At 50.9% G+C, this 18,902-nt stretch overlaps 5 protein-coding genes across 5 annotated transcripts; 3 read left to right on the top strand and 2 right to left on the bottom strand.

Moving 5' to 3' along the window:
- Positions 1-254: 254 nt before the first annotated feature.
- On the bottom strand, positions 255-1,274 carry AA0111_g3021 (hypothetical protein; the record flags this gene model as incomplete). The annotated part of the gene is made up of 1 exon (XM_028648859.1): positions 255-1,274. The coding sequence occupies one exon, from the start codon at positions 1,272-1,274 to the stop codon at positions 255-257; it is 1,020 nt and encodes a 339-aa protein (XP_028509417.1).
- Positions 1,275-1,869: 595 nt separating this feature from the next.
- On the top strand, positions 1,870-9,474 carry AA0111_g3020 (hypothetical protein; the record flags this gene model as incomplete). The annotated part of the gene is made up of 3 exons (XM_028648858.1): positions 1,870-1,936; positions 2,147-3,084; positions 3,133-9,474. The coding sequence occupies 3 exons, from the start codon at positions 1,870-1,872 to the stop codon at positions 9,472-9,474; spliced, it is 7,347 nt and encodes a 2,448-aa protein (XP_028509418.1).
- Positions 9,475-10,445: 971 nt separating this feature from the next.
- Positions 10,446-12,461, bottom strand: AA0111_g3019 (hypothetical protein; the record flags this gene model as incomplete). The annotated part of the gene is made up of 3 exons (XM_028648856.1): positions 10,446-11,772; positions 11,826-12,183; positions 12,290-12,461. 3 exons carry the CDS (start codon positions 12,459-12,461, stop codon positions 10,446-10,448), a joined length of 1,857 nt encoding a protein of 618 aa, XP_028509684.1.
- Positions 12,462-16,547: 4,086 nt separating this feature from the next.
- Positions 16,548-17,456, top strand: AA0111_g3018 (hypothetical protein; the record flags this gene model as incomplete). The annotated part of the gene is made up of 1 exon (XM_028648855.1): positions 16,548-17,456. The coding sequence occupies one exon, from the start codon at positions 16,548-16,550 to the stop codon at positions 17,454-17,456; it is 909 nt and encodes a 302-aa protein (XP_028509683.1).
- Positions 17,457-17,793: 337 nt separating this feature from the next.
- On the top strand, positions 17,794-18,648 carry AA0111_g3017 (hypothetical protein; the record flags this gene model as incomplete). The annotated part of the gene is made up of 2 exons (XM_028648854.1): positions 17,794-17,986; positions 18,038-18,648. The coding sequence occupies 2 exons, from the start codon at positions 17,794-17,796 to the stop codon at positions 18,646-18,648; spliced, it is 804 nt and encodes a 267-aa protein (XP_028509682.1).
- Positions 18,649-18,902: the final 254 nt, after the last annotated feature.

Raw genomic sequence — 18,902 nt, 5'->3', positions numbered from 1 at the left:
CACGTGAGGTCTTTGGTATAGCATAGGATCAGACAGGCTAGGTGGTTGCGAAGGTTATACGAGCGTTCGAGGTGCGGCTATGCACGTCACACATCGACTTTTGGTACGCGGTTGGCGGCCATGGCCCAAGCACCTCGGCGTGGGGCTGCAAGTACATGGACAACACATGCAACACGACAGCATCGAGACACGACATGTGACAAATTTTCTCGTCGACAGATCTACCTGGACCCGGGTATCAATGCTCCATAGCCTCACTTTAGACACAGAATCGCCCTTTCCCCAAATGCATCTAGCAGCGATCCTTCTTCCTTGATCATATCCCTTAACCAGTTCCGTGATCCTTCCACTTCCCTGCTTGCGAACTTGACCAGAACAAAACCCCTCACGTTTGCAGCACTCCATACCAGGCCATCACTCCCCTCTCGCTGTTGCCTCTCGTATCGCCTCTGCTCGTGTGCTTGAAGCTCAGGCTGCACGACGTCGCCCCAGTTTCTTCCTCCAATACGCGGTAGTGCCTCGAACTCGTCCAGAAAGAATTTGGCTACTGACGAGAAGATTGGACCGCGAATGATCAAAGTCCCAAAAACGGAGTAGTTATCCATACGAGAGGCGAGTGGCATTCTGGTCTTGCCATGCTTGTTCAGAATGAGATTGTCTCGTAGAAGTAGTCTTTTCTTCCCTGCATCACCTACAGTCCACACCTCGTTCCGACTCTTATATTCATATATATCCCAATTTTCTCCTCGTGCTGAACGGCCACTCGTCACCCAATCGCAAACGCACAAGTTACCCTGCTCTTTCTCCAAGTGATAGACTTGAGACTGGGAGAACGCTGTGTGTGCAAAAGGTTGCACAGGATCCGGGAGATAGACTAACGCAGAATCCTGCTTGAGGTATGTGTTCATATGCTGTCGGGAGACTAGGTCTGGACTTGGGGTTTTGAAGATCTTAGTCGAACCTTGGGTCAACAGTATCAGCCGTGTACTACTGTCTAGTTTGACGTCCAAATCTATGCTATCTCCAGCAACAATTCCTCCACCATAAGTCAACAGGAAGACTGTGTGAATGAGGCAAGGTACTCCTGTTGTTGTATTGCGGTCCACTTCTCTGTCATAGTTGGGTGGTGCTAACGGATCTGGCGCAACTAGCTTAAGGGGATACTGGTAGGATACAGTTCGAAGGACAGGTTTATCCGGAGGAAGTATCTCGAGGACGATGGATCCATGGCCGGGTTTCGATGTTGATGTACCGAAGGGAGAGACGAAGAACATGACGGAGTGCTATCGGAGCTTGAAAATGTTCATCTTCTACAATTTCTGGCTCTGAATATATACAGTGGTCTACCAAAACGGCGATGTTATGAATGCTGCGGAGCCATAGGTAGCGCGGACATAGATGCGCTTAACTGAACAGTAGTTCTCTTCGTTGAAGACGTGGACGACAGCTATCAGATAAGTGCACTTACCATATCAATTAGCGTGAGCGCGGGCCGCGTTGCCAAGACCCGACGCGGGGCAAGATTCTTTCTCTCTTAGGCGCCTTTTTGCAGCTCCCAACCCCGCTAAGCAGCCAGAGTATCGACCGATTCGACAGCAATCTTTTTTTGCACGCGTTCGAAACCCGCCATCAACAGCTTGCATCATCTACCGCAAGAGCGCGTTAGAATTTTTGCTACATTCGATACCAACTTTCGCGATCCAAGGCATTCCCAGTACCAGCTGCAGCCACTCACATCTCGATCTCACCCTAGCATCTTCCACAGTGCGCGTTCGAATCGCCGCCTCGCCACTTTTTGACATGCCTTAAGCGCGTTTCCTTGTATTCGCATCACGCTGCCCGAGTTGAAAGGGGACGGGTGAGAGCACCATGGCGACGGGCTACGACAAGCTGCTGGAATTTCTGCTGTCAGAAATTGCACTCCGAGGCGTACAAGGTATGCATGACTCGTTGCACGTGTAGTTGTTGCTTCCATCCGCGCACTGGCCCTTTCGAGCTACTCGACGTTGTCAATTTCCATGAGCTACAACGTAATTTGGCTGGGAAGTGAGATTGTTGCGCTCCCGTCATCTTGGCCGTTGCGCTGCTCATAGCGTCGCTTTTTCGAAATCAATCTACCACTTCTTGGGTACTAACGCGTCTTCAGGTGCTAGCAGCGCAGACTTTCGTCACTTTATTGATGTCTTCTACAAACAGGCCGTCGACAATGATGAGCCTGCAACCAGCAGGAATGGCCAAAGGGATGCTCCATCAACCGGGCTTGGCCGCGCGTTCTATGAGCGCCTATGGCAATGGCTCACTGATCATTCCGATATTCGCATAGTCTACCAGCAGGAGGTTCGTCAGTTCACTCTTTCCGAATTCGAAGCGGCTGAGCTACATGAGACCGGTACGATCGGAGAGACGCATTCAACAAACCTGAACCAGTCGCCCACCAATACAATCAAGGGGATAGTGCGGCCTTCTAAAGCGCTATGTGGTCTAAAAGACTCTCTACGCCAACGCATCCTCGAAGACGGATACGACCAGAAAGAACTTGTGACTCTGCCGTCTGATACTCTAGCTCACATGCCCATATCAAGACCAATTCGCAACCTACCAAGCGAAGCGTCTCGCACCACGGAAGCCTTCGATGAACCCGACTCTAGTATCACTGCCCCTCGCTTGTATGCCAGCCAAAGCAGAGTTTGGCAGGCGCTTACAGGTCACGGTATTGATTTGAAGAAGGTTCCCAGCATGGAATTCGTATTGCTTTCTCTCATTGCTGCTCGTGGAGCGGCTGGTATCACACAACCTGAATTGATCAACATCAGCGGGCAAGACAAGAGGTCTGTCCCTAAACGAACAGACGAGTTGGCTCGCAAGAACTACATCGCCAAGATTTCTGTTCAGTCAAACAAGATGCGCACTAGTCTCTGCATCCATGCCAAGTTTGTTTCTCAGAACACGTTTATCAAGTCTAGTGCCATGGAAGACGTGTATCAAGAGGACGGTACATTTGTGGTTAGGAACTTCGCTCAACTGTTGTACAACGTTGTTGGTCAAGGTGGTATTGTACCCACGCGGTCAATCAGGGAAAAGCTCGTAAGTCTGTTGCCCTTATGCAATGGTGTAGCTTCTAACAGTGAGTAGGAGGTACCCATGTCTCGATGGAACAAACGAGCTACGCAGGGCGCACTCATCCGACTCGATCAAAGCGGAATGATTAAGCGACGTAGAGTTCTCAAGAAGGCATCTTCCGACAAGTGGATTACTTGCATTCAGGTGCTGCGCGAACCCCAGGAGGAGGACCTCAAGAACCTTGGTTTTCGACGCGTAGCTGACCTTCCGAATGACTCGGTCGACGAGCTTCCAGATGAAGATATTAATGGCGAGTCGCTGTTGAAGGATCTCGATGCAGATATGCCAGATGACGCAGACGCCAATGTGGACAACCATGTCAATGCTAAGCCGGTTGCCAATAATGCTGATAGCGTTCCTCCTCAGTGGATACCCGACCGCTTTCTTCCTAACATCATCTTCAATGCCACGGCTCTGGGCGGTGCTCAGGGATGGGACGCTGAGGCTCTGCGCAATCGGATCGTTGGCCCTTTCTGGAGGCGCCCGATCGAGTCATATTTAGTTCGTGTGACATGCGACTGGGAGAAGACACAACCTATTCATCTACGACATCTAGCAGTCATTCGAGATGCGGGTACTACCAAGCCCAAAAAGTATATTCATTACCTCTACCGCACATACGAAAATTTTCAAAAAGCTGTCGAGGCGAAGATAGCTGTCTGGGAGGGTGTTATGGTGCCTCAAGAACCTGGTCAGAGTTCGGATAACGAGCTTGTCCTGGATGCGTGGGGGTTTCCAACTGTCAGTGCGGAAGATTTGGTTCGGGAGACCGGTTCGGCAACACTATCTGAGGCGGGGTCAGCCCTCGTGAAAACGCGGGAGAATGGCCCACGATGGGACAACGCAGTGGCGGAGGAGGCCGGCTACAAGAAACTCGCAACGTCCATTCTGAAGGTCAAAACACCAGGCCGAATCAAGAAACAGAAAGTCACCAAAGAGAAGCCCGTTCGGACGTCGAAAGCCCCCAAAGCTTCTAGGAAACGCCCGACTATCATGCTAACACCTGAGGAGAAGACATCGCTAGGGCTTGATGGTGATGCCCGGTTGAGCAAAAGCGTCCAGGCCCAAATCCTCGCCCATCGTCAGAAAACAGGTGACCCGTTTTCTCTGCCTGATGCGATTGTGGATAATCGAGCAAAGCGTCAACTACCTCAGCCACTGCTGACAACAGAGGAGCGGTTGGCACTAGGATTGGCAGCCAAAGGGCGCTTGGGTATCGCGACAGAGAACGAGATTCGGGCAAAACGTGGACTACCCCAGCTAGTGAAAAAGGAGAAGAAGCAAGTGACAAAAGCCACGAGCGAACCTACTGTCCTCAGCAAGTCGCAGAGGATAGCTCTGGGCTGGACAGATCATGGTCGGTTACCGCAAGCGATCATAGAAGGCTTACGCCAAGAGCGCGAAGATGGTATCTCCGTGAAAGATTCAAAAGTCATTGCGAGCTGGGACACAGAAATGAAGCGCAGGAAAGAGGAAAGTGACAAGAAAAAGGGCGCTAAACCCATCCCGAAGCAGACCAACCTAACAGAGGATCACGATGTGTCTATGGAGAATCCGGACGCTGAATATACGCCTAATCCTGCCGCTGTGGAACCCGAGGCTGAGATTCTGTCGTCCAATATCATCACAGGGAAGCGAAGGGCGGAAGACTCTGTCATCACTCCAAAGATGTCAAAGAGGCGACGTAACAGAGACACTGTACCATACAGGTCAACCTCAAGATCTATGACATCAATGTCTCCCTCGCCCACTGATGCAACAAGTCCACTGGAAGACGGTACTTCAGTGGCCTGTCCAGATGAAAGCCGTACCGATGATACAAGCCAATCGACTTCGGCGCAAGCCATTCAACCTGTCCTGGCAACACCTTCGCCAGTAAGAGATTTTATCTTCCCAAGCGTAGAAGCCAAACAGTCTCCAAAACATGTAACGACGAGGATATATGTTCAACCCGATACCTCGAAATTGGATGCCTATGCTCGAATAGCCTTCGATCAGTACGAGAAGCGTCGCGGCCCAGGTCTCTTTCTCAATCCTTATATGAAGCAGAAGGTTGCTCGAGGCCGACCACGCAAGGCTCTAATGGCCACCTTCAAGCTACCGCATCTAGCAGACTTTGAATGGTTTACATTGGAGTCGGTTCAGGAGCAGGCCGTAGACCGAATTGACCCTACTGCTACTTCTGAAGCTGGGGGCATCGTCATTGATCAGCAGAATGATAACGTGGTCGAACCGCATCGAGAACTTCCAGTCGGGATATCACCCGAGGCACACACGCAGGTGCATTCACTGGTCAACTCGGAGGTTTCTGGTTCACGACAAACGCCTTTCGCTGAAAGAAGGTCACGATCCTCAGTGCAACCCCAGTCACCGAGTGTCATAGAGTCACAGGATATTGTTGTGGATCGCGAAGTGTCATCTCTCCCTACCAAAAGCTCAACTTTGTCGGAATGTGGAGCATCGCAAGTCGGCAACGAGGTTAGTAGGGCAGAAGCATTATCGTCCGTACCCGAATCCACTATTGCTGAAGACAGGGACGCCAAGCCGACAACAACTGCAAACGACACGATCGTTGAAGAGCAGGTCAACGCTGTTTCTGAAGTTGCACTGAGGCGGTCACCACCGAAAGTCTCACCAACACCACGCATGGTAGGCGGCTGGGCTCCCATCAACGCGACTGAGCGCTCCCGCACGACACCTTATCAGAGCCCTTATGCTGCCATTGTAGGCTCAGAAGCTCGTCCATCACCAGATACTCCGACTAGTACCCAGATTGGTGAAGAACCCACCCTCAGCACCGCCGAACCGGCACTTCCTACTCCTGGGACCGAAACCGGCACTTCCCCTCCCGATGCCATTCATAGCTTCATTGTAGAGACTCCAGCACCTAGTGTTCCAGGCACCAAGCCCAGGAAAGCTCAAACCGGTGGTATAACAGGCACTCAGCGCGCGCTGAGGCAAAAACTTATCGAGAAGATCATCGACACATGCCATGGTGTTTTCCCTGGTGGTGGTGAGATGTCAAGACCATTTCTTACGCTTTGGAAAAAAACGTACCCAAATATCGCAGAGCCTTCAATTAGCACTATTACCGAGACACTGAGGAATATGTCAGCAGACCCGCGATTCAGGCTGAAACATTGGACTTTTGCTTCGCAGCACAAGAACATGCCAGGTACTGCGACCAGAAGGATGTACACACGGGCACATCTGAACGAGAGAAGTCCTGAAGTCCTCAAGTTGGCGCACAACATGGCGCAATATTCCCAGCAAAAAGAAAACGTTCACCGTGTGTCAGAGAAGTCACTCTTGTATTACCCAGAGGAGATCCGCGATCTGATCGGCGAGGTTGTATCATACCAACCAATCCAAGCTGCTCCCAAGGATGAGAGCATCATTCTCAATCAGCTAAATCCTGAGCTAGAAAAGCAAATCACTGAAGCCAAGCTTCGAAAGCGCAGCATATGGCAGAAACAGAAAAGGCTGGAGGCCAAGGCTCGCAAGACCCAGAACGCTCAGGTCGAACAAGTATCTTCTAAGCAGATTCGAGACAGTAGCGGTGGGCTGCATACAAAGCGGGCGCGACTTGCTAGTTTAAATGATAAGAGCAAGAAGCTACGTCGTGCTCCTCTGTATGCTGCCAGCATGGGAGCTTTTGACGAAGACTCCGACGACGTGGCAGATGATGAACCTGCCGCCAAATCTGGACAGATCTCGCTCATCTGGACTCGACCCATCGTCGCGCCTGTTCCGGAACGCGAGCAACTTTCCGATGATGAGCCGCCTGAAGACGATGAGAGCGATGAAGAAGTAACTGACTGGGTCGCGCAACAGGCGCAAAGCAACGCTGTAGATGAACAGATCCCGCTGGATGTAACTCAGTCCATCGTCGAAGAATCTTCCAACAATGCGACTGCTGCGGAGCCTGATTCTGCCAATGTTGGAAACTCTGGTCCCCTGGCCTCTGATGGGAAGTCTGCGGACGAATCTGCTGCCGTAGAGAAGGGCAAGAAGCGAGTACGGATCATAGCTCCGCGCGACCAGTCATCCAGGAAGAGAACCCGTATCAACCCAGCAACATCTACAACAACGCAAGATGTGGAATCTACCTATCACCCTGGTACGGATGATGATGCACGATCTGCTTCGGAGATAGACGACGAGTCTGAGGGCAGCGACAACGCTGTACATTCCAACACGAAGAAGCGAAGGATGAGAAACTTCCATGGACGGCAACGAGGCAAGCCGGGTCCTCCTCCAACCTTATTGGAACGCCTCACTGGTCTAACTGGTGATCCAAACGATCCAATATACCAGCCCCCGCAGCGTGTACCTAGACCTGAAAAATCACCTCGGTCATGGAGCGAGCGGAAGAGGATACGCATCAACAGGTTCAAGAAGGAACGGCAGTATACTCAGGCTACGGACTCGCTGGATGATTTCAAAAAGCTCTTCTATACTTTCATCGTTGTTTCTTCTCTATCCGGAGAGGACGGGCAGATTGACTGGAGACTTTTTAAGAGGATATACGACAGTAACAGATTCTTCGATTTGGCGAAGACCAAGAAGCTTTGGGACTGGATGCAGAAGCACATGTCTGAGCAGGTTTTTGAGCTTACCACTGCCTTCCAGTCGCTTTATCTTGAAGCTTACGAATCTGGCAAAGTCGCAGCTATTGAGAATCCTGAGACGCACGATTGGACGGGTCTGGTACGATGGGCCATGCGAAAGTGTGCCTACCCAGATCTTCCTCTCCCCGTCTTGAGGCAAGCACTGCAACAGTTCACTGTTGATGAGTCAAAATACGAGATATTAGATCGTGTGCTATGGTACAAAGCTGCGACAGCAGATCGAACGAGGACAATGCTTCAGCTACAACAATCCTTTACTGCTCCACTCCATCGATCGCGTGAGGCGATCTGGTCACCTGATGATAAGCTTCTCAAGGCACGATCATGGATTCGCGCGAACACAGCTACGCCGCAGGCGCTTTATGATGCGAACCTGGCACACGAGAAGTTCAAAGACATTGGTGAGACTGTGTTGGTCAATGTTGTGGGTGATCTCGTGGACAAGCAGCATCTCAGGATGCGCAAGCTCAAGCGCCTCCTACCCGGCCGCAACTATAATTTCACGCAAGCCTTGGCAAAGAAGTACACACGTTTGTTCCAGCTCGACGACTTCATGAACGCCGTTAAGATCAAGAAAAAGATGGACGCTGCGTTTGCAGACGATGATCCAGGACGGAGATTTTACAACATGTCACGCTGCGAAGAAGATGGCGCTTTTGCAGCAATCATGACCATGGTAAACGAGGGGACAGTTAAGCTAGCTCCTCAGCTACCACCTGTCAACAACGAATTCGACGCCTCGCTCCCAAAGCTGTCTGTTTGGGGCTTTTGCGAAGGCGGCTACAACCACCGAGCTATAGACAGAAGCCGTTTGTTCTGGGACATTCATGTCGTGCCGACAGCAGACTACAAGTTTGGTAACCCACTGCAGCCGTTGTCCACTCCGCTCCCGCCTATGCAGGACGAGCCTGCGGTCTGGCGGGCTCTACCTGAGCCGCCTCTTCCTGGCAAACACGATGCTAGCGCACTGCTACCCATTTGGAGCAGTATTGACGGCCAATCCGTTACATGGCCGTGGTGGTACCGGGTTCTGAACTTGGTGCTACAGCCCTTAATCTTCTTAGCTGGCGCAACCGTTACCGATATTCACTCACATTGTCCTGAGCATACCACAGAGCTATTTGAGATTCAGCTTGTCTTAGACTGGCTTGAGTCCACCAAGGTAGTCACCAAGACGGTTGGCGGCGGTTACATTACCCTTCCCGGATTTTGGGCTGCATTCGGCGACCAGCTGCGTGATACGGAAGACGACTGGTTTGGCGAGCATGTCAAGCGTAAAGCGAAGAACCACGAGAAGCAGCGTTGGCGCGTCGATTACAACTTGAGGCACTCAACGTTACAAGCGCGTAAGGTAACAGGCGCTGACGCTGCCCCCGTCGAGGGAGAAGGCGATGCGAATGATCCGGAGGCTGGCGCCGTGGAGACGAGCACGAGTCGCGAGATTCTCAAGAACCCGAAACAACAGTACAGGATCATACACCAAGCCCTCAACTCTGAGCAATCTCAGGCAGAGGAGGACCGGTCAGAAACCATACCTCCTTCCGGCTCTGCGACTCCACAAACCGAGCAAGTACCAACTCCAGACCCGACAGTAAGCAAATCTCACACGCCCGAGGCCACGGGTGCGCCCATTGATAACGTGGAGATGGCGGACGCAGACGTGGATGCTGAAGGCGAGGAGGACATTGATGCCGAAGGCGAGATCGACGATGACATATATTGAGCAGGTGCGTCCGCACGCGTGATGGGTGATGCGCACGGGGCGGTATGGCAGATAATGGTGAGGTTGTTTGTTTTCCCAAAAGTTTGTCTTTTTACATGCATAGCGAGGCGCGTATTGTGGAATGATACCACGATCTGAGAAAAGGCTGCAATGCCAAAGATCCTGTACAATAGTCAGACAAGTACGAGTAATGCGTAAAGCGGTGCTATCGATGGGGGATCTCTTAGAGGCGTAGTCTGAATGTGCAAGGTGATGACGTGCACGCAATACGTTCCATGGATATGCGACATTTCTACTCAGCAGCGGATCGCATATGTTACTAACACAGAGGGTAGCTATAGACGTTATTATACATATCCGCATACAAGTATGAGCCTATGATCAAAGAGCGAAACACTATCAGGACTTGGGAGAATTCCGAACAAGAGCCAATGCGGTGCTATATAGTGCTTTTCTCCTTCGTCTTCTTCTTTCGCCCATCAAACGCTTCGCAAATAAGTTCGTTCCTGTTCAGACTCAACCCAACACGTCAACAGACATGAGCTTCTTAGCATGTATGACTCTCTCCTGTTATTTGTATATGCCCATTACTAGACCTACCATGGATCATTCCCTCATGATGTCAACTTAACGCAATACCTACCAATGTCGAATATTGTGTTTTTAGACATGATCGAGACTCAAATATGGTTTACGCTAGACTAGCGTATTTTGCGTGACACGCCTTCTCTCCATCCAGCACAGCCTCGCAACTCGACTTCCATCAACTACATCGTATTACATTACATTGGGCTGCAAGTCACTATGGCCTCAGTCTGCTTACATACGTATAAGCAGGCGACAGTACCACTTCTTGCCTGAACAGGCAGTAGCAAACGTCACGATGACCGGAAGTCTATATGCGGTAAGTTTAACGAATGATTATGTCTTTTAATCTACATTCTATCTACATCTACAGTATCGAATGTTCTTCAACCGCGGCTCTTGTTGATGCTCGCCGCCTTCTCACCAATAGCATACATTGTTGATTGAATGTGTTGAGAGGGGATGAGAGGCATAATAGAGGCATCAATGATGGACAGGTTCTCGACGCCATAGAAGAGAAGCTTATCAGAAACACAGCCACCCATCTCTTCCGGCATCATAGGGCAGCTGCAAGAAGGATGCGCGAGCGACGGTGTAATAGCTTGCGACTGAATCGAAACATTAATAATGTCTTCATTGCTTGTGTACTGAGGGCCTGGCGCAAGCTCTACAGGCGAAAACTTCGCAAGCTCTGGACGAGCCCAGACCTGTCGAATCCAGCGCACGGAAGATGCGAGAATAGCCTTGTCGAGGGGATTGCTCATAGCGTTGTACAGGATGACTGGCGGACCTTGGGGATTGGCAGGGTTGATCATAATTGTGCCACGAGAAACCGGCTTCTCAAGAGCGACGAGCTCGTACGAACCAGATGCTGGGATCGCGTATTCCGTCATACCAGCCTCGGGGTTCTGATACAGACCAGCGAGAATCTTCCGCTGAGCGCGAACACCCTTCAGCAGCTTCTTGTTGTTCTTGTAGATGGAAGGCAGATATGCATCATCTTTCTGACCCGTCAGTTGCTTGGCAAGGCTTCGGTACCTCTTAGGATCAATTTTGGGAAGTGGGATAAAAGCCAGACTGTTGCCTCGTGCCAGTGTCAATGGTCCTGTCCTGTTTGCGCGGTATTCTGCCCACGCTGAAGCGTTGAAGGCAGGATCGGTATCCAGAGAAGTCGGGTTGGGTGTGCTCATATTGGAAATGTTGAATACGACACCCATATACGGGTGGTCCTGGAAGTTTGAACCAACAGCGTCGTTCTCAAGCTTCACGGGAATACCGGCAGCCTGAAGGACAGACTTTGGTCCGATACCACTAACTTGGAGAAGCTTCGGGGTGTTGAATGCACCCGCAGCCAGAATAACTTCTTTCTTCGCATAAACGACTGAGGTCGTGTTCGTCTTCTTATTGGTAATCTTGACACCCTTCGCAGTGAGTTTCCTACCGCTGTCGAACACGAGCTCCGTGGCAAGTGTATCCAGAAGAACATTCAAGTTCGAGCGAGTCGAAACAGGTTCATAGTAAGAGTTACGAGCGTGTGATCTTTCGCCAGTCTCAGGGTTCATTGTGTTGGCCCACCATGACGCGCCATACGCATCTCCGTTGTTACCGTCGAGTTGCATTTTCGCGCCCGCACCCTGGAAGGCTTTGAAGTAGTCCTTGGTGTCGGGATACTGGAAGTCTGAGATACCGATCTTCAAAGGACCGTTCCCGTAACTGATAGTGTACGTTAGCGAGGCTGGAGCATTGAAAAGAATACGCTAACTTACGCCGTAGGATCCCAGGTTATGTTGAACTCTGCTGCTACATCTGCCGGTGGTGGGATGAACGTTGTGCTCTTCTTGTAGAAGGGGTACATGCCACTCCAACCCCAGCCCTTGTTTCCTAGCGCCTCCCACGCATCGAAGTCGGCAATTGAACCGCGATCATACGCCATGCCGTTCACGATAGAACCACCACCAAGTACCTGCGCTGCGAGACCAGCATATGTGAGATTAGCGAGGAAAGGCTCTGGTTCGGCAACGAAACTCCAAAAGAGTGTTGTGTTGATTGGATAAGTGGCGGCGTAGGGCAAGCGGATGTTCATGTTGTCATCAGCGCCGCCAGCTTCGATGACGAGAACACTCTCTATGAAATAAGTCAGCATTACTGAAGCTCTTGGAAGCTGTCACTGAGTTCGAAGGTAACCGCTCAACCGAGCTTTCGGCAACCTCCAATACGATGAGTGACTTACTCTTCTTGTCTTCAGAAAGACGATTTGCAGCTACAAGCCCAGAAATGCCGCCACCAACGATCACATAGTCGTATGTGTTCTTGCCAGCACGTTTGTGCACTTGAGGGACATGGCTGGGAAGAGCATTGGCAGCGCCTAGCAAGGCGACTACTGCTACAGTCCGTGGAAACATTGCGAAGAAACGTTCCGGGAATTAGGACAAGCGAGGGACGATGTCAAATGACAGTGGAGTGTAGCCATCTTCGCTGAAGTCTCGTGGGCTTATAAGAGAATCTAGGGAGCAAAGATGGCGAGCATCTGCCGTCCTTCCAGTCCCTCGATATGCACGAGTCGTGTGTATACATCAAAGAGTCGCCGCAACGTCCCTTGCAGATGTCGGTATCAAAGCTCCGGCGATAGGCACCAGAATATGAATTCTGGCCACGCGAGAGATCGATAGCCGCGCCACCTTTTCTGCAAAATAGCATGAGCGAGGCCGGTAGACGATGATGAGTTCGCGAGATTGACCGATATGGGTGGCTTCCGGATCCCGTAATGCCTTCCCCCCGCGGACGCCAGCTGCCGTCCCGCCAACCCTATATTACACCGTCGTCCTCTCACTCCAACTTTGTTCAAATCGCAATACACATGGAGAAAACGAGCTTAGATTTGATGTCTGAGAGGACATGTCCATCTAGAGATCTGGCATGGTAAGCTCAGACGTGAAGAGGAAAAATCCATAACATTAACAACGGCTAGCATTCTGAAGGATCCGTTTCCAGTGCGCACCATACGCTAACTACCAGTATGTTGGATATCCGAACACACTCGCCGTACAGGTTTTCATTGGAGGATCGAGGTACTTGCTCCTTCTCTTTCCGTGCGAAATTTGCGCATGAGCGGCGCAGCGTGCAGGATGCCGGAAATACATTGCGGCGTGGTTGCGCCGCATCGACCAACGCTTTCTACAGCGGCTCTTCAAGCAACGCCATGTACTTTCCATCTACCCGGTAATTCGAACCACAATTGTATAGCATGTGCTATCCTTTGAGATTGAAACATGCAATACGAAGTTGGGTAAGCTCACACCAACATAAGCAGGGTCTACAGGGACCCCCCCTACCCCTGTCGGGGGAGTGCGGGGGGAAGGGACGGGTTGGCTGACGGTCGAACATTGCCAGTTCGGCCTACCGCGTCCAATACTCGGCCCCACCGTAACTAGCGCAATGTAGTGGTACTTCAGATGTCACGATCCTTCGTCTCGGACTTATGTACGCTGCAGCAAGCATCGCTCGGGGACGGCTCAGCAAGATGCCATGATCTCTATTTCACATTACGTACAGAAGGGCGTGAACATGAAGCAGAGGACGTATTTGCTTGGATGACAATGCAAAAAGCGAGCAGATCACTAAGTTGACTTGACCACAATTTGTTTACCACCAGTCTCGAAGAAACGAACTGCATTCAAACCCCCACGGGCCTCACCATTATCGGTTGCTCGCTAACCTAGTCATTCAGGTCGCCTTCAAAAGCTCAGATACGATCTCGCTTGTACTTGTGAGAGATTGTCTCAATGCCACCTGGACGACTTTGTGATATGACCAGTAGGTAGCATTCTCCCAGTAGTCACAGGCGAGCCAAGAGATACCACTAGAAATACTCTACTATTTTTACAAGCCATATCCATGGCCATCTGACCCAAGGATTGTTGCAAGTCATGCTATATGCATATAAGCGATTGTCAAATGTTGCGATGGTCTATACTGTTGGTTTTGTGATGTATATCAGTAGCAATGACTTCAGGTGGATGTGAGCGAGGGTCAAGATGCCTGGAATAAATCCTACACGAATGCTGCGGAACGAGATCACCAGATCAAGCATCTGGACCGTGAAAACTTCCTGTTCATGTACGCGGCACAGTTTAATAAGATGTAAGGAGACATAGAACAACGTTCTTGCTATATCACTCAACCACTCACAACAAGCTCCACACGGCACACGATCTAGCGGACCGGGTCGCTAAAGGAATCAAACCACTTGTTCCGTTGCCGAAGTTATTGAAAGCTTAGACTCACAGAACGGCCTCGGGACGCATCCCGTTCGAGACGAGTGGCTGTCACATTGTTGGTGACTGAAGTACGGATGCCCTTGCAGTGGGCTAGTTGAGAACTACCCAGCACCTTGGAAAGCTTGCAGGCGCCAAACGAGCCGCATTCTTTATCAATCATATGTAGCAGTACTCGTGCCATCGAAGTTGGACTTTCTCGTCCTCCATTCACGAATGTTCTCCATCGATTAACTTCCAACATGGCGGATGCGAAGCAGCAAGTGTGGCCGAATCGTGGACTCGAGATCTTGGTCTCAAGTTACATACTCTCTTCACTCAGTATTTGTACTCTTGCTTGGAGGATCGTGTACGGTATCTGAACTAAGCGGAAGCTTTTAATATGCGATTATCTTCTGCTCATCACTGCCGTAAGTCGACGCACGCAATCCATCCCATTGCGAGAGTACTGACAACTATACCTCCAGTCGATGGACATAACCTCAGCGTACGTTCGCTGGAAGATAGTCCAATACGGTCAAGGACGTCACATGGAAGACCCCAGCATAACGCCAGGCGACTTCCTGAATTACAGCTACTATCTCTGGATTATCCAAATCGTCAACTTGATCGGCGTTGCAATTCTCAAATTTTCCATTTGCGCTTACCTACTTGCTCTCAAATTCTCGAGAGTGTACTTGGGGTTCGTATGGGCGAGTATCATTATGGTATACACTTTCAACCTACTCATTCCGATAATGAGTGTGTTCTGTTACACGCCATTTGAAGCGAATTGGAACAAAGCCATGCCTGGAAAGTGTTTCCTTTCAACGGGGGCTACGGGACTATCATATACACAGGTGAGCATTTAGTTCTCCTAATCTCGGGACGTAATTGCTAATATCAATCAGGCGGCTTCAAACATCATAACAGACATCGTATATGTGCTTGCCCCTATACTCTATCTTTCTACAATTCAGCTATCTCGACGGACACAGTGGGGTTTGCGGGTGGTTTTTTGTTTGGGTTTGGTGTATGCTACTCACCCCAGATATTCGTTCAGCGCGCTGACATCTCGCTAGGGTGACGACTTGCTCGATCGTAAAGGCGACTACACTTCCCGCTCTCCTCAAAACCAGAGATCCGTCATGGGAAAGCACTGATCTGGTGATTTGGTCCGGAGTCGAACTCTCCGTAGGCATTCTTATCGCCGCCCTACCGCCACTACGAAAACAGTTCGATTCGCTATTCCGACGTGTCATGCCTTCCACTTTCCTCAACAGCAGACCTAGAACACGTGCGGCCAGCGGCACAATACCACTCTACGAAGTCACCATAGGTAGTAAAACGACTCGTCGGAAAACTCGTATAGAGGGGGATGGAGATGATGACGGAGATAGTGAACGGCGAATATTGGGAGTACATGGCAAAGGCGAGATCACGAAGACAGTAGTGCACGAGGTGAAAAGCGAGGACAGAGACAGTATACAGGAACCGGATCGGACTTTTGAGTATAAATGAAGCCGATATGAAGCTAGGCAGATTTGCGAAATCGATCCAGGCGCCTTGATGGCAGCGTAGCCTCCGTGCATACTGATCGAGCTCCTATCCTTCCATTGCATATCATTGCACGACCCACGATGTCAAGCACGGCGAATAATCTCATATGTACTACTCCAAATATGCAGTGAAAACTGTAAGCGCGTATGTCGCTGGCGCGCGTGTCTTTTCGTAGGCAGCTCCGATGATTGCCGCACTCTTTAACGCAAATGCCTTCTGATTCATCACGAGCTTTCTCAAAGATGAATAATTTGCTTCAGGAGCTCAGCGCTTATCAGACTTGATGAACTCCTTCGTGATACTCGAAGGCAACGCACGATTCAGGATATCTGTACGCTCCTGACGTCATCGACATCGATACCAACACCTTCTCTTTCTATCTTTGCCCGCAAATGGGGACCCGGGAATTTAGAATGCCGACTAAACGTAGGCGTATTATTCATTATCTGCTCGTATTTAGCGCACACGACTAATCACTTGGTCTTGTCGCGGTTGTCATTGGTATACCGGGTCACCGAGATACCGTACAGCAGGCCGCGGACGCCGACACGGCACGCCTAACAGTATGCCTCCAAGGTAACATAAAATAACTCAACATCGGCTATGATAATGCGACAACTTTTCATATCATATCAAGTCACTCGAAAGACCACCACTTAACCCCCATAACCTGTCATGACTTCTCCAGTTCTCGTTTTCGGCCCCACTGGAGGGGTGGGTGGCGCTGCTGCCATTGAAGCACATAGGCGCGGTGCCACAGTCTATCTCGCTATGCGGGACACGAAGAAAGAATTGAAGGGAATTGAAGGAGACGGAAACAACTACGTCCGCGTTCAAGCTGATTTAGCCAAGCCCGAGACGATCAAACACGCCGTCGAGACGTCCGGTGCAAAGACAGCCTTTGTGTATGTCGTACATGAGATCCAGGACGGCATGCGACGCAGCTTCGAAGCGCTGAAGGAGTCCGGTATAACATATGTTGTACTCTTGTCTTCGTTCAAGGTCGAAGATCCCCTAACCTCGGATACCAACAAGAAGGACAAGATAGCCGCTTTCCACGCTGCGGCTGAAGGCGCACTGAGAGAGACGGGCATCACATACACGGCCGTACGACCTGGGTGGTTCAACACCAACATATTTTGGAACCTTGGAGACATTGAAAAGGGCGAAGTCGAGCTCCTCTATCCCAACGTAGTGTATGACTACCTCGCCCCTTCAGACATCGGCACGGTGTGTGGTGCACTTCTCACAGTGCCACGTTTTGAGAAGGAAGCGGGGCAGTCGATCTATTTGTGCGGTCCAAAGATTATGAACCAACGTGAAGGCTTTGGTGTTGTTAGCAAAGCATTGGGGAAGGAGATCAAGATCAAAGAGATTGACGAGGATAGGTATTTCGAGAAGTTTGGCTACATTCCCAGGCCGATACTCGACACGCTGGTGCAGGGGATGAGAGAAAGCAACGCGGGAAGCGACGCTTATAGTAAGATCTATGAGAAAGCCGTGGAAAATGTGAGGAAGTACACAGAACGGGAGCCGACACAGTTTGAAGAGTGGGTGAAGGAGAACAAGGCGTCATTTGCGTAGTTTGGATGTTAGTATCAGTCGACAGGAATACTCAATGACGTGCATGGCCATGAACAGGGCTAAAAGCAAAGTGATGGGCGCGGGTGTCAGCTATTAGTCAGTCCGAAAATAGTATCGCGCGCGTGCCCTGCATGACCTTCCCGAGGCGAGTTGACGCAGGGATCTGAGATCATCACTTAACTGCTGAAACCTAACAAGCGCCAGCTAAACTCCGTCATTCACTGCCACGACACAAACCCCACAGTCTCCCTGTTCTTCTTGCTCAAACCACCGAGACCTGTCAACTGAGAAATCGAAACATTACTATCGCAACGTCTAAACCCACCGGACCGGCGCCATGGCAGCGACAGTCCAAGTATCGCCGCCAGCGCCTCCACTACCGACGAAACACGTACCAAACGATGCGCATACGCCGACTTGTCCTTCGTGTGGCAGCAGTATAGATATGACAGAGCTCCAAGACGCGAGGCAAAGGATAGACGAGCTCGAGGCACAAATGGAGCGCTTAAAGGAGAAGGCAACCGCAGCTGGTATGCTCCCGTGGGCGCTAGCCGTCACCAGGCCAAACTAACAACCCACAGTGGACAGGTGCGCCGACTACGAAGACCAGATACGCAGCCTCCAAGCGACCCCCCACAACGCCCCTAGGCTGCCCCGTACCCAAACCTCGCAATCCGACATCGTCAACGCAACGTCTCGCCCCTCCGTCGACGCCGATCCCCCACGTCCCACAACGTCAAGCTCCACAAAGGCCTCCCGCTTCTCTTTCATCACAAGCCGCTTCCCGTCGCCCGCCAATGCGACATCTATGCCTCCGCCTCCGCCACCCAAAGAAGCATCCAGCGCTCCGCCCGTCGACTACACACTGCTGAATGAGCTCGAGCGCGAGCGTGCCCTACGCGCCAAGGCCGAAGCACGCGTACAGACGGTGGATTCGGAGATTGAAGAGCTGAGCGTTCAGCTCTTCAGTCAGGCAAACGAAATGGTTGCCGAAGAGAGACGGGCGAGAGCCAAGTTGGAAGAGAGGGTTGAGACTTTGGAACGCAGGGATAGGGAGAAGATGGGAAGGCTGGATCGTCTGGAGAAGGCTGTCAGCAGGGTGGAGAGAGTCAAGGCGCTGCTGGGCGACAAGGAAGACATGAAGAGACAGACGATCGACAGCGGGTTGCTATCACCGCCGGCTAGGAGGTAAAAACATGTGCCTTTGGTGGTGGTGCCAGTGGTGTCGTCATTGTTGTTGTTGTTGCTGTTGCTGTTATTGTTGTTCTTCCGTGTCATTTGCCATGATACCCATTTAGTTTTATCCTCTGCAGTTTAGCATAGCGTTCGGCGTGGCTGCTATCATCCATGGTATATTTTAGCGTCTGGCGTTGGTATCGGTATCTGGATAGGAGGAAGATTCTCTGACTCATGACCAATAATATCAGCTTGTTCTGGTTGTGGCAT

Source organism: Alternaria arborescens (assembly GCF_004154835.1).
Source record: "Alternaria arborescens strain FERA 675 chromosome Unknown contig_5, whole genome shotgun sequence".
In the NCBI taxonomy this organism is placed as follows: Eukaryota; Fungi; Ascomycota; class Dothideomycetes; order Pleosporales; family Pleosporaceae; genus Alternaria; species Alternaria arborescens.
Note: the sequence above shows the minus strand (reverse complement) of the source record. Positions and strands in the feature narration are given on the sequence as shown.